The sequence below is a fragment of the Xyrauchen texanus genome, chromosome 20 (assembly GCF_025860055.1).
Source record: "Xyrauchen texanus isolate HMW12.3.18 chromosome 20, RBS_HiC_50CHRs, whole genome shotgun sequence".
Lineage (NCBI taxonomy): Eukaryota > Metazoa > Chordata > Actinopteri > Cypriniformes > Catostomidae > Xyrauchen > Xyrauchen texanus.
This window is the reverse complement of record NC_068295.1, coordinates 5,508,518-5,523,083: the sequence shown is the minus strand read 5'-3', so window position 1 is coordinate 5,523,083 and position 14,566 is coordinate 5,508,518. Positions and strand designations below refer to the sequence as shown.

The following is a 14,566-nucleotide window of genomic DNA, read 5'->3' as shown; positions in this document are numbered from 1 at the left end:
AACGTTTAATTTCGATGTGATGTGTGTCGGGATTTTGGTCGGAATATTTCATATTTTTTTATATATTAAGCTTACAGTTTTTTGTGAATGCTTAAAATCTAATAGTGATTCTTGAAACACTTTCTCTGAAACCATTAACACTTGTAGCCAATGCAATGCCAATGAATTTACCAAGTGTGCCAAACTGAATGCACGCTCCCCGCTTTACACTCAGTTTGCGATTTAATTAGTGTAATAACACTTCTAGCAAAGCTGTAAACATGGATCATTGCTACACTATTTCAGCAATTGCCTTTTACATTGACACATATGAAATTACTTTTAGATAATGAGTTCACTTACAAATCAGAGCTTGAGAACACAGTCTTGTGGCCACACCCACAAAGCTGATAGGTAATTATTATTATTATTATTATGGTGTACACGTGGCGTTTGCTTTTTCTGTGTGCAGGTCATAACAGTTTGCAATAAAGTTTTGCCATACATGTAGGAAACACACATACACACAGGCATCCACATGTGTAAAGTATAGATGTCTACAGCAACACACGATCAATACAAATAAGGGGAAAAAGATCAGAAAATAATTAAATATCAGCTTTGTGGGTGTGGCCACAAGACTGTGTGCTCAAGCTCTGATTTGTAAGTGAACTCATTATCTAAAAGTAATTTCACATCAAAGGCAATTGGTGAAATAGTGTAGCAATGATCAATGTTTACAGCTTTGCTAGAAGTGTGATATTAAATCGCAAACTGAGTGTAAAGCGGGGAGCGTGCATTCAGTTTGGCACACTTGGTAAACGCATTGGCATTGCATTGGCCACAAGTGTTAATGGTTTCAGAGAAAGTGCTTCAAGAATCACTATTAGTGTTTAAGCATTCACAAAAAAACTGTAATATATAACTTAATAGAGTGATTCCTAACATGCAGTACCAATAGGAGTTTCATGTTTGTTTCTTTTGATTTTGGAGTAAAATAGGACCATGACATTTACTTTAAAGGTTTTGTGAGAATCACAATGACATTTTTGCTTTCACCATGATCCTTTAATTGACAGTCAGAAGTCAGGGTTTAAATTACATTTTGAGTTTACTACTGGTAATTATAACATTGTGGTTCCATTCATGTGTGCTCATCTCATAAATGCACTAATTAAGCAGAAATGTAGATCTTCAGCTACCATGAGGTCTGTCTTTGCTCTCAGATCTTTCACCATACCTACTTAAAAACACTGAAACACACTCTGAAGTCAATATACACACACACACACACACACACACATGGTATCTGAGAATTTGGGGGAAACATGCTTAATTGCCATGAAAACAAGGTCACAATGCAACCATTTTGTAATGGCTTTAAAATAGTTAAAATAGATCATTTTCATTAGGCAAAATATACAATTTTTATTTTTAGGTCTCTTGAAAATCAGTAGTTTTTTCAAGTCAGAAAGATGAAATGGAGAGCACATGGAGACTTTTGCATAAGTCTCCAGCTTGTCCTGAAAGAGTCCCAGTAATCTCATATGTCTCTTATAGTGTTTCAGAGGAGATCTCGATAATGTCTCTGAATTCAGATTTGCCAAGACACCAAAGTCTGCAATCTTCAGTCAGAAGCAATTTTACTAGAAACATTTTGAGACAAAGTTACCTAACTGAAACATCAGCGAGAACTCCATTAAGTCTCCGGACCTTTGAAAGATCAAGCTCTGAGCAATAAATCATTTTCATCTGTGTTCCTCATGTGCTGTCTGAAGCGTGTCTTTGCAAGTTTAATTCACCTCCTCTGCCACAACAATCAGCATGTGTATGTGTGTGTTTGTGTATGTGTGTGCATGCGGGACAGCACTTTGTGCTTTGACAAATCTGTTTAAGCATCAACCAAGCCTGTGTTTGTGCTGTGAATTTTGTAACCTAATATTTGTTTACAGTCAGCAACAGTCTGCTAACCTCAATGCTCCAAACTGATGCAAACAACACGCACACACACAAACACACACACAAACACACACACACACACACACACACACACACACACACATACACACACACACACACACACACACAGGAAGAGAGAGCTGTCAGTGTGTGTATAAAGATTTATAGAAAGATGTTTTTAAGGCCTAGAGACAGACAGACAGACAGATAAACAGACAGACAGACAGATAAACAGACAGACAGACAGACATACAGATAGATAGATAGATAGATAGATAGATAGATAGATAGATAGATAGATAGATAGATAGATAGATAGATAGATAGAATGACAGACAGATAGTCAGACAGACAGACAGATAGATAGATAGATAGATAGATAGATAGATAGATAGATAGATAGATAGATAGATAGATAGATAGATAGATAGATAGATAGATAGATAGATAGATAGATAGATAGATAGATAGATAGATAGATAGAATGACAGACAGACAGTCAGACAGACAGATAGATAGATAGATAGATAGATAGATAGATAGATAGATAGTTGACAGATAGATAGACAGACAGATAGATAGATAGATAGACAGACAGACAGACAGATAGATAGACAGACAGACAGACAGACAGACAGATAGATAGATAGACAGACAGATAGATAGACAGACAGATAGATAGATAGATAGACAGACAGATAGATAGATAGATAGAATGACAGACAGACAGACAGATAGATAGATAGATAGATAGACAGACAGATAGACAGACAGACAGATAGACAGACAGACAGATAGACAGACAGACAGACAGACAGACAGACAGCTAGACAGATAGACAGATAGACAGATAGACAGATAGATAGATAGATAGATAGATAGATAGATAGTTACAAAATTCACAGCACAAACACAGGCTTGGTTGATGCTTAAACAGGTTTGTCAAAGCACAAAGTGCTGTCCCGCATGCACACACATACACAAACACACACATACACATGCTGATTGTTGTGGCAGAGGAGGTGAATTAAACTTGCAAAGACACGCTTCAGACAGCACATGAGGAACACAGATGAAAATGATTTATTGCTCAGAGCTTGATCTTTCAAAGGTCCGGAGACTTAATGGAGTTCTCGCTGATGTTTCAGTTAGGTAACTTTGTCTCAAAATGTTTCTCCTAAAATTGCTTCTGACTGAAGATTGTAAACTTTGACAGACAGACAGACAGATAGCTAGAGAAACAAACAGATATATCAAAAGACAGACACACAGATAGACAGAAGTGCAGTTGGGGTAAGTTATAGAAATGCTAATATTTGGTTTAACACACACACACACACACACACACACACACACACACACACACACACAGTGGCCTGCAGCGGTGTCAGACTTACAGTCTCCCGACAACTAAAGCTCTGTTAATATGTTATGTCTGGTTTTGATGTGTGTTAGTATGCGAGTGTGTCTGTGTGAGTGCATGTCGGCAGTCTATGATAGCTCCATAAAGAGATAATTCCTCTACTAATCCACCTGCAGATATGGATACTAGATGTACTTTACCAATTTGATTGATCGCAGATAGATGTGAATCACACCAGCTCTGTTTGAGCTCTTACGAAATGTAAGCAATTTTGCCTTCACTACAGATTGAGTGAGCAAACATGAATAGAATAAGAGAATACCATTTCAGCAGCGCAGACACACTATGAGAACTGGTGGGTGGGGTGTGAAATCTGCCTGGGTGTGTATGTCAATGTGAGCGAGAGGGAGAAAATAGGAAGACAGACAGTGACCAAAGTATGACAGTAATCAAAGTTTTGCTAGCAGACATCACACTTAGAGGTCTTTACATGCAATAGTCAAACGTTCGGACACATATACTTATTCTTTATTATTACTGTTTTCCACATTTTATAATAATAGTACTCAATCTAATCAAACACAAATGGAAGTATGGGGATTATGTAGTGACCAAATGTTTTTTAAACAAATCAAAACTATTTTATATTTTAGCTTTTTCAAAGTCTCCACATTTTGTCTAGATTCCAGCTCTGCGCACCTTGATCATTCTCTTAACCAACCTCATGAGGTGCATCCTGAGACGCTTTACAAACAGTATTAAAGGAGTTCCCATGTAGGCTAGAGACTTGTTGGCTGCTTTTCTTTTACTATCCGGTCCAACTCATCCATAATAAATAGAAGAAAAAAAAAGAATGAAATTAATCTACATTTTATATACTTGATATCTGGATGTATTCTGGACAAGTGTTCCTGAAAGTAATCCATATTATATTTGTCTAGCAAACTCATTTGGTAGGCCAATAAGCCTTTTACTAGTTAAGTGTGTCAAGTTAAGCGTATCCAAACACTTGACTGGTACTGTAGTCTGACAATGTATTCTCGCTCACTATTGCACACACACATTGACGTGGGTGCTGAGATAGAGAGGGGTTGCTAGATTCCAGACTCTGAGGTGTGAGGTGTTGTGACGAGCTTTCGTCTGACTCAAACAAACATATACACAAGATGTGTAGGGCATCCAGGGACAATCACACACATACCTGGTATCTGTGAGGTGCTGGAGGGGTTGTAATGTGATTGGTGGGGGCGGGTGGTCCCGTTGCCAGGGTTCATCCTCAGACTGGCCCTCTGAAAACGCTCAATATCGCTGAGACGATCGGAGAACTGCTTATGAGGGTCATCTGGCTTCACACGGTGACCTGAAAGAGAGAAAGAGAATAATTAGGATGAGAATTGTTTCCTAATTAAAGGAATTATACATTTAGATAACATAAAACACATAACATTAAATATATTAAGAAGAAGGTGCATATAAAGCGATATACAAGGTGCATATAATATCAGTATGCATGTTCTAGGGATGTGCACAAGTAATCCATGAATCGAAGACTCATTCAGCTTTAAATATTCCACTAGTGAAAACAATACTCGAATAATGTAACTTGATTTTTCTATGTGCCTTTGCCTGCCATGTGCAACACTGAAACTGCATCTCTCATCTAAATCTTGTCGATTAGTCAAGTACTCATCAGCTTTAAATATTCAACTAGTAAAAACACTACTTGAATATAAAAAAAATTATTTGCCTTTGCCTTCTGTGGTCAACACTGAAACTACTTCTCTACCCCTAAATATTGCCGATTAATCGAGTACTCATTCAGCTTTAATTACTCGACTAGTAAAAACACTACTTGAATATTAAAAAATGTATTTGCCTTTGCCTTCTGTGGTTGACACTGAAACGGTTTCTTTCACCTAAATCTTGCCGATTAGTCAAGTACTCATCAGCTTTAAATATTCGAATATTAAAAACACTAATCGAATATTGTAATCAGATTTTTCTTTGTGCCTGTGCCTGCTGTGGGCAACACTGAAACTGCTCCTCAAACCTAAATGTTGGCGATTAATCGCGTATTTGTTCAGCTTTAAATATTCAACTACCAAAAACGCTACTCTAATATTACAATTGGATTTTTCTATGTGCCTTTGTCTGCCATGGGCAACATTGAAACGATTCTCTCACCTTAATCTTACCGATTAATCGAGTACACATTCAGCTTAAAATATTGAACTTGTCAAATACTACTTGAATATTTTAATTTGATTTTTCTCTGTGATTTGCCTGCCGTGGGCAACATTGAAACGGCTTCTCTACCCCTAAATCTTGCCGATTAATCGAGTACTCATTCAACTTTAATTACTCGACTAGTAAAAACACCTCTTGAATATTGCAATTTGATTTTTCTCTGTGCTTTGCCTGCCGTGGGCAACATTGAAACGGCTTCTCTCACCAAAATCTTGCCAACTAATCGAGTACTCATTTAGCTTTACATTTTTTGACTAGTAAAAACACTACTTGACACTACAATTTTAATTGTCTTTCCCTTTTGTGGTCAACACTGAAACTGCTTTATTCACATAAGTCCTGCTGTTAGCTCTCCCAAAAATAAAATTCTGCCATTATTTAAAGTGATTGTATTGCTTAAGAAGACTTGGAAAGTATGTTTCTATGTGTGTGCAAATCGTTTTTTTTATCTAGATCTTGTTGTTTTTTATAAACAGGAAAATAGGTTAAAAAGGTTGAACTTAAATTGTAAATATTATGTGTTAAGAATATTTGATGACAAATTTATTTGAAATGCCCACTCCTAGTGTGTTCCCAAGTTTCAATACAGGTTATTCAATACAAGTTAAGTTCCATAGGCATCATTTTTGGCAAAAAGTTGATTACCACAGAAAATAATTAAAACAAATCCACTAATTTAATTTTCCAGAAAACTAGCTGGCATGATGCTATAACTTAGAATATCTCTGTAACAAAAGGACAGATTTTCTAACCTCACAAAAAATACGTCTGGTTCCAGAAGTAAAACTCAAATTCATTTTCTCCATAGACAAACTGATTTTTAATGATAACTTATAAGCTTTAAAGACATACTACCGCAAGATCAGAGGTTGTTAATGGATGGTACAGTTTATACTTCTGTTGAAGCCATAAGTCCATGTTATTTTACCATAAAAATCTGGAAATACTGGTGAAGAACTACATTCACAAAATACTGGTATATTTTCAAATATCTGAATATTTTGCAATAAAATCTAAATACATTGTTTCAATCCTAATAATAAACACTTTTCAATTAATAGTTTTACATTTTAATGTCATTCACAATGCTTCACTGGATTGTAATTCCTACTCTGTCTATGTTACGTTAACACAGTCTATTACCTTTGTTTTTCTCTGATTTTCAAATACTCCCTTGCTTCAAAACAAAGTTTGTAATGTTGTGATTCACCTCGGAGCTGGTTGGTTTGGTTCATGGTTTAGAACTCTTTTATGAAGGATTTTATACAATCGCTATGTAAGAAATGACAGGGACAAATACTTCCGGAACCAATATGGCTAAACAAGTGGGCCAGCACTGTTATGCTCTATCGCAAAAGGCACTTTAGAAATAAAAGTGTATCGAACTGAATTAAAATGCAGTCTCGGTAGGCAGCTCACTAGGTTTCAGAACAGTGCTTACTGCTTTCAGACTGAGCTTTGTACTTGTTTGCATCAGTCATGACTCATATGATGATCCACAGAGGAAATCACCATGAAAACCCTCACTATGAGTGTGTGAATAGCCATTTCACACACACACACACACACACACACACACACACACACACACACACACACACACACACACACACACACACACACACACCCACCCACACACACACACACACACACACACACACCCACACACACACCCACACCCACCCACACACACACACACACACACACACACACACACACACACACACACACACACACACACACACACACACACACACAGCGTCATCATCATATGTGTAGTCTAGTCATCTCTAATGGATGAGTTTAATTTGAACATGTGAACATTTTGTGGTTTTTAATGTGGAGTAATGGCTGGATTTGAATATTTTATTCAGATAGAGGGATAACAGACGCTGCGATATAGATTTTGTTCTCGTTCACCCAAGGGCAATACCTCACTCTACGTTTTTACTACCTTCATTTGTTGACACCGTTTCTATCTCTCTCATTCAATTTAAATGGGAAAAAGTCATACTTTTATTTTACTTTTCATTTGTTTATGAAGAATGAGACATAGTGAGAAGGAAAACACAAATGAGATCTCATCAATGTCTCAGTTGTTTCTCCAACACAGCAATGAGATTAACTGGAGATCTCAGATGGTCTCATGACCCAGTAATCTCACATATGTGTCCTCTACAGCTTTAGAAGAGATCTCAACCTCGTTTTTATTCATACATTACTCATCAAATTCTCCAAAGATCAAATTATTTGAGTTACTCTATCCACATTCATTTTATAGCTCTATGGTCTGCACTTATATAGCACCTTTTTTAACCTTAGCGGTTACCAAAGCACTTTCCACTGTGTCCCATTCACACACAAACACTCATACACCAATGATGGCCATGCAAGACGCCCCTTTACTCTTAAAGTTGATACTTAAAACGAAACTGAGATGTCTTTAAAGACAGGAAGAAAGAAAGAAATAATCATTTGATTACTACATTTCATTTTAAATCCTGGTTTTAAAATGTCTATTTATGCAGCCCACAGTGTAATGTGCAGACTTATATGTGAAATTTCCAGTCTCGAGCACTATTTACTAAGTGTTCCTGTTTTAAGTTATAGTCTTAGAGTGAGGTATATTTTCTTAATGCAGTTTTAAAGTCTCTCTCCTGTGTCTGGACGGTTGTAGGGTCAAACCCTGCGCCTGCCCTGCGCACATTCACCCTGTCTGAATTATCATGGCTGAATGAATATTTCATAGGTAAGGGGGCACTTAGACGGGAATGTTTACTTTTTGTGAGAATGATATCATAACCACAAGACACACACTGCACACTCATTAGAGTGGATCTCTCCCATACACACATACACACAGTCTTATGGAGAAATGGTTTGGTATGAACACTCAGAACACAGCTGCAAAATGAAACTTTTGTCTCCATTTACTCACCCTCATGTTGTTCCAAACCTTCTGTGGAACACAAAAGGTGATGTTAGGCAGAAGGAAAGCCTCAGTCACCAGTCATTGCATCTTTTTGACCCCCAAAGGTGAGTGAGGCAAAAATTCTGCCTAACATCACATTTTCTGTTCGGGAAGAAAGAATGTCATGTGGATTTGGATCATTCAACCACACAGTCTGTGCTGAGTGTGTAGTGTGCTCACAGAGGTCCTCTCAGCACACATAACTCTCTCAAATGCTCACACTACTGATCAACTGACTGATTTGCTCCGCTTCCTTCCTCTCCTCTCTCGCTTCATTCTCTCTCTCTCTCTTTCTCAAATGAAGGAAAGAAAGAAACATATGTTCTCCTTTGGATGGACTGAATACAGGATCGTTTAGCGCAGTCAGAGTGAGTGTGTGTGTGTGTGTGTGTGTGTGTGTGTGTGGGTGTGCGTTGGGTCAGGGCTGAAACTCGACAGTCTCTGTGGAAGACCAGTCATGTCATGGCAGGCACACTATAAATATTTGTTCGGGTGTCTATAAATGGGGGTGATAGGCTCTTGATAACATTGTGAAATCGATCCGCATTTGACGTTTTAGATGTACTGTACAGTAGGGGTCTTAAAATTTGCAGCTGGGATCGAAAATCATAAAGAAGACTTCACAAGAAACTCAAAAAGCAGTCAAAAGCAGTTCTTTTGCTGTATAGAACTGATGTAAATGCACCGGCACTTCGGTACCAAGTCAATCCTTAAATAAAAAGTGTGATTATTAAACTGCAAAAGGATGCGATTTATCTAAACAAATATCCTGTCTGCATGTGCTGCACGCTTTTTAAAGTGAATGTGTTAAAGGGATAGTTTACTCAAAAATGTTGTTTTGTCATCATTTACTAACCCTCACGTAGTTCCAAACCCATATGACTTTCTACCTATAATTTCGTTCCAAACCCGTATTACTTTTTTTCTTCCGTGGTGGTGGCGTAGTGGGCTAAAGCACATAACTAGTAATCAGAAGGTTGCTGGTTCGATCCCCACACCCACCACCATTGTGTCCTTGAGCAAGGCACTTAACTCCAGGTTGCTCCGGGGGAATTGTCCCTGTAATAAGTGCACTAAGTCACTTTGGATAAAAGCGTCTGCCAAACGCATAAATGTAAATGGGATACAAGGCGGAACGTCAGCAGCAGTCCCCCTTTGACTTTCATTGAATGGAAACAAGATGCAATGACATTAAATCGTGACTGAGACTAACTAACTTACTGTCTAAAATCTCTTTTTGTTTTCCATAAAAGAAAGAAATGAATACGGGTTTGGAACGTCACGAGGGTGAAAATTACATTGATCGAATTTTCACTTCTGCGTAAACGATCCTTTTAAGAGTGTGTGTATCTGAAATTGTTCAACAAAGCTCTCTCGACTTTAAGCACTCTATGCAATGCTTATTCAGTTGACGGACACAACATTTCTATTTTTGTTGCACTAGAAAGCTACTCCGGCCTCTTTATTTTTCTCGGCCATCTGAATTTTTTTTCATAACTATCGTGTGAATTCACTGCATTGAATTTTATATACATATTTTGGATATCATCAAAGCCAGCTCGTAATAGCACAAAACTGCTAAAAAAAATGACTTGGGATGTTAAAATATGTTCTCAACACAAGGACTTGAAAAAGAAAGACATTGATGCAGCATATTTGTTTATGGGCAAGTTATGTAGTCACCCAGTCAGTTATGCAATCGTTCAGCTCTTAATTCAGTAGAAACACAGCTTGGTTCTGAGGGCTCCAGTACCATTTCGGTCTTTTCCTTCACAGGTGGAGTTGACAGTTGGCAGGAGTCAGCATGTGCATATGTGTGTGTGTGTGTTTTTAAGGAGAGAGCGTTTAGGTGTGGAACCGAGGCCTCAGATGAAAGTGTATTTCCGTAGTAACGAACGCTGAAGACGTTTCTACATCTGCTAAGATCACTGCACCTGTCTTCCTTTCTCTATAGCCCTTCTGTACTCTCTCGCTCTCTCTTTTCTTATCAGACTTTCTCTCTCCATCTGTCTTCCTCGGTTTGATGTCATGATGTCAGACCACTGCGTAACCAATCCCATCAGCCCATGACAGGAAGTGGGTTTGTGCCAGTAAAGTGAACTGTGAGCTCTAAACTGAACAGAGCCTCTATTCAACATCAAGACGTGTGAGTTTACACACATCACTTGCACACTACACAACTTTTTTGATGTTTTAACTTTCTTGCACCTCAAATATATTCTTCATATTATCTCATATTCAACCATGCACAGTGGTTTCCTGTTGAAAAAAATACCCAAAACAGTTTAAATGAGCTTAAGATTGCTTGCAGGTCTTAGCTGGTTGGTCTCCCAGTCTAGCTGTGGTGGTTTAGGTAGGCATGCGGCTGAAACCCCAAATGCCCAAAACCCCTCTAAAACCACCAAAGAGACCAGTTTGACCATATTGGTAAATCAGCTAAAACCAGCAAATCAGTTTAAGGTGGTTTAATCTGTCATCAGAAAGGTAGGTGGTTTGACTCCCACAAGAATGTAACCTTGTGACAGAATCTGCAGACTTTTTCGCATTTGCTGCAGTTAATCTGCAGAAAATATATAAAGGAAGATAAAGAAGATGTTGGTCATAATGTAAGCCTGAGTCACCATTCACTTACAGCATTGAAAGTGAATGGTGACTAAGGCTAGCATTCTGCTAAATATTATCTATTATCTGTGATCCTTGAGCCATTCTCTCTTTACTTCTTCTTTAGTTAGAGGAAGTTAGAGGTGAAAAGACCCTTTAAAAGTGCACAGATCCGATGGACAATATGCGAGCCAGAGGCAGTCAGCGCTGCTTTGTGTCCTCTCTGTCTGTGCTGTCATGCCCTTTTTGTATTTCCTGTTTAGGCCTTGTGTAGAAAAAGCAGAAAAGAGGGTGTAACAGTGTACATGTGTTTTTGTGGGTATTTGTGACATCAATCTGTGTGACATGAAGGTGTATGCGTATTAGCATGTGCATGCCAGTGCTAATGTGTGCGTGCACCTGCAAAATGCATGGTTTGGTGTTTGGTTGGGTTTGGTTGACCTACATTGGTAACACTTTACACTAAGGTTCTATATGCTAACATCAGTTCAGTCATGAAAACTCTCTGAAAGATGTATCATGTTGATGTGGGTATGACATTTTGGTAGGATAAATCGGTCTTGGTGGACTAGGTATGCTTCGTTGCTGCTGCTGAAGAGCAAGTATGGAGACTTGCTACTACTAGAACATATACAGATATACTGAGTTAACTATATGGACATGCATGCTTCACAAGTAGACAGAATACAATCTTCCAACAAAAGCAGGGAAGCTGCACAAACACGTAACAGAAAAAAACTAAACACTACCCCCCCCCCCCCCCAAACAAGCAGATCTATCGCCATGTCTTGTGTTCTGCTGATGCTCCAAAGAGCTATGTGCACAAAATAAGACACAAAACACAACCCCCCAAACAAGTATATCTGCGCCAAGACTTGTGTACTGCTGCTGCAAAGAGCAATGTGCACCGAGTGTATGCTTGCTATGTGTGCCTTCTTGTGCTTGGCGAAATGGCACAATAGTAATAACTAAATCTCTACGTGTGCCTGGGCCTGCTTAGCCGAAGGTTTAAATGGGTAGTGACCTGACTCATAATGTGTAGTTGGACCAGGAAAACCCATTAGCTATGTGGGGATTTATTTATTAATTTGGCTATGGCTTACCTTGATAAAAGTGCACTTCTATGTGTCATAGCCAAAAGCAGACCTAACCGTGCAAATGGCATTTTCAGAGAAAACTGTCGCAGCCCGCTGCAGTGAAACTGGCTTACTTGCAAACTGAGCATATTTACATGTTAGGCAAAGAGAGAGAGAGTAGCTGTAAGTTGATTGGCTACACGATTACATGTCTAAGGACCTAACAGCTTACACCATGTGAACCGACTGGCTTGAAATAGTTCACATATGAGTGAGCTGACTGTCTAACAGATAAGAAGTTTAAAGAACCAATCAGCTTGCGTCTTTCAGATTTTCAAACCTGAATGCATTTAATGCATTGGTATCATAAACTATTATACATATTATATATATATATATACATACAGTATATATATGCATATGCAAAGTATATATATCTATACAGTATATAGTTAATTGTTCATTCATGTTAGTTCATACTGCATTAACTAACGTGTATATTAAGAATGCATCGAGAAAGAATCATTTTGGAATCCAATCGTGACTCCTTGAATTAAAATCAAATCAAATTGAGGTGCCTAATGATTCCCACCCTTACATCCAGTCATAGCTCAATTCATAAAACACTTTTGATCCAGATCATACGATGTGCACATGCAAACTCGTAAGCATACAGCATCTTCAAGCAAACATGCGTCTAACGGGCCCGTTCTGCTCTCTGCTGGTTGCATGCTGCGGGAATGTCCTGAAATCTAATACCTGGGGTTTATGGGACAACAGAGAGAGTGCAGTTGGAGTTAAGGAGAGTTATTTATTAGTGCATTTCCTTGCCAAACTAATGAAATTCAAATGCAACTGAGCTTTAGCATGAGGTATTTCAGAGGAGACTGTCTGTATGAAGAGTTTTTTTGAGGTTATTCTGGAAGATTGAGTTGAAATTACAGAGGACATTAACAAAATGACAGAGAAAGGAGCTGAGGTGCACTGATGAGAACTGTTAGAGGTGTTAAATGGCAGGAAGAGACCCTTTAAAGTGTGGACGCCTACGTGTGTGTGAGACAGGATTTGACGCAAATGCAGCTTGCAGGAGTGTGAGAACACAACATCTGTCACGTAGAATAGTTTTCACAATCATTCATCACACACTCAATATTCACCTCACTATTTTTGCCTAAATATTAGCTGCTTACGATAACATATAGTGTTGTTTCAGAGTTATGGTTCTAATAATAATAATAATAATAAAAAGGAAATAACTTTTTGCCTTCAAAATCAACATGAAATCTAAAGTGACGCCGTTTACTTTCTTAATGCTTTCTTTGTCTTTGTCGCTGAGCTCCTAAGGGGACCATGGAGGGAATTTGTTCTGCATTAGTTTTGCGTTCCCTCACCATCATTTTTTGTTCTCTCTAACCAAAGTTCAACCCCCAAATTTACCACGGTTTTACTACAGTTATCATATTTAACAATACAGTCACCAAAAAACATGATTACTACAGTCATGGTTACTGAAATGTTATTATAGTGAAACTATGTTTCATTTTCAAAAGAGCATGCTTTTCTATTGTTTGTTTGTTTTTGGTATAAATCATGGTTTTAAAAACCATGTAACTTTTACCACAAATTAACCATGGTGTTACAATAGTAAAACTGTAGTACGTTTTGAATTACGTTGTATTTCTTTGGCAGAATGACTGATTCTTTTTACTATAGTTTTGGTTTTCTGTATTATTATTATTCTGTATTACGGCTTTACTACAAATATCATAGTTAAAATATGTTTACTTCAGTAAAACCATGGTAAATTTTGTGGTTACTATGGTTTCACTACAAATACCATAGTTGGGCTATGGTTACTGTAGAATAATTATTGTTACTTTTCATAAGGGATGGATAAAATTATTGCGAGGGAACTCAAAATAATTGCAAGTAAATGCAAAACGTATTGTGAAGGAATGCAAAATGAAGTGTTTTGCAGAATAGTTTCAGTAAATGGTCTTTTTGGACTGGGGATGGATGTCGAGAGTTCTTAAAGTATGTTTTTATACTAAAAATGAACTATTAAAAAAAAAAAATCAAGGAAAATTTAATTCCTCATGATATGACCCATTTAAAATGCTGAAGCACTATACTTTGACAAAGAGAAACACTATTTTCCCCAACAAGCTCTCTCTCTCTCTCTCTCTCTCTCTCTCTGTGTGTGTGTGTGTGTGTGTGTGTGTGTGTGTGTGTGTGTGTGTGTGTGTGTGGGTGTTTGTGTTACTGGAAGCCCGGGCACATCTCGTTTCTTCAATTAGGCTATTTGCAGAATTTTCCTCACTGTTAAAAATGGCAGAAAAATAAACAGATGATTCACTACAATATTCCCAT

The 14,566-nt window shown here is 37.9% G+C and overlaps 1 protein-coding gene across 2 annotated transcripts in view; it reads right to left on the bottom strand.

Moving 5' to 3' along the window:
- The window catches only part of LOC127660693 (runt-related transcription factor 3-like), a 70,090-nt gene that overhangs the window by 14,892 nt on the left and 40,632 nt on the right, over positions 1 to 14,566 (bottom strand). For both annotated transcript variants that reach the window (XM_052151062.1, XM_052151063.1), the window contains one exon: positions 4,503 to 4,661. In XM_052151062.1, the coding sequence (XP_052007022.1) occupies positions 4,503 to 4,661 (159 nt within the window). The remainder of the gene's footprint in view (positions 1 to 4,502; positions 4,662 to 14,566) is intronic.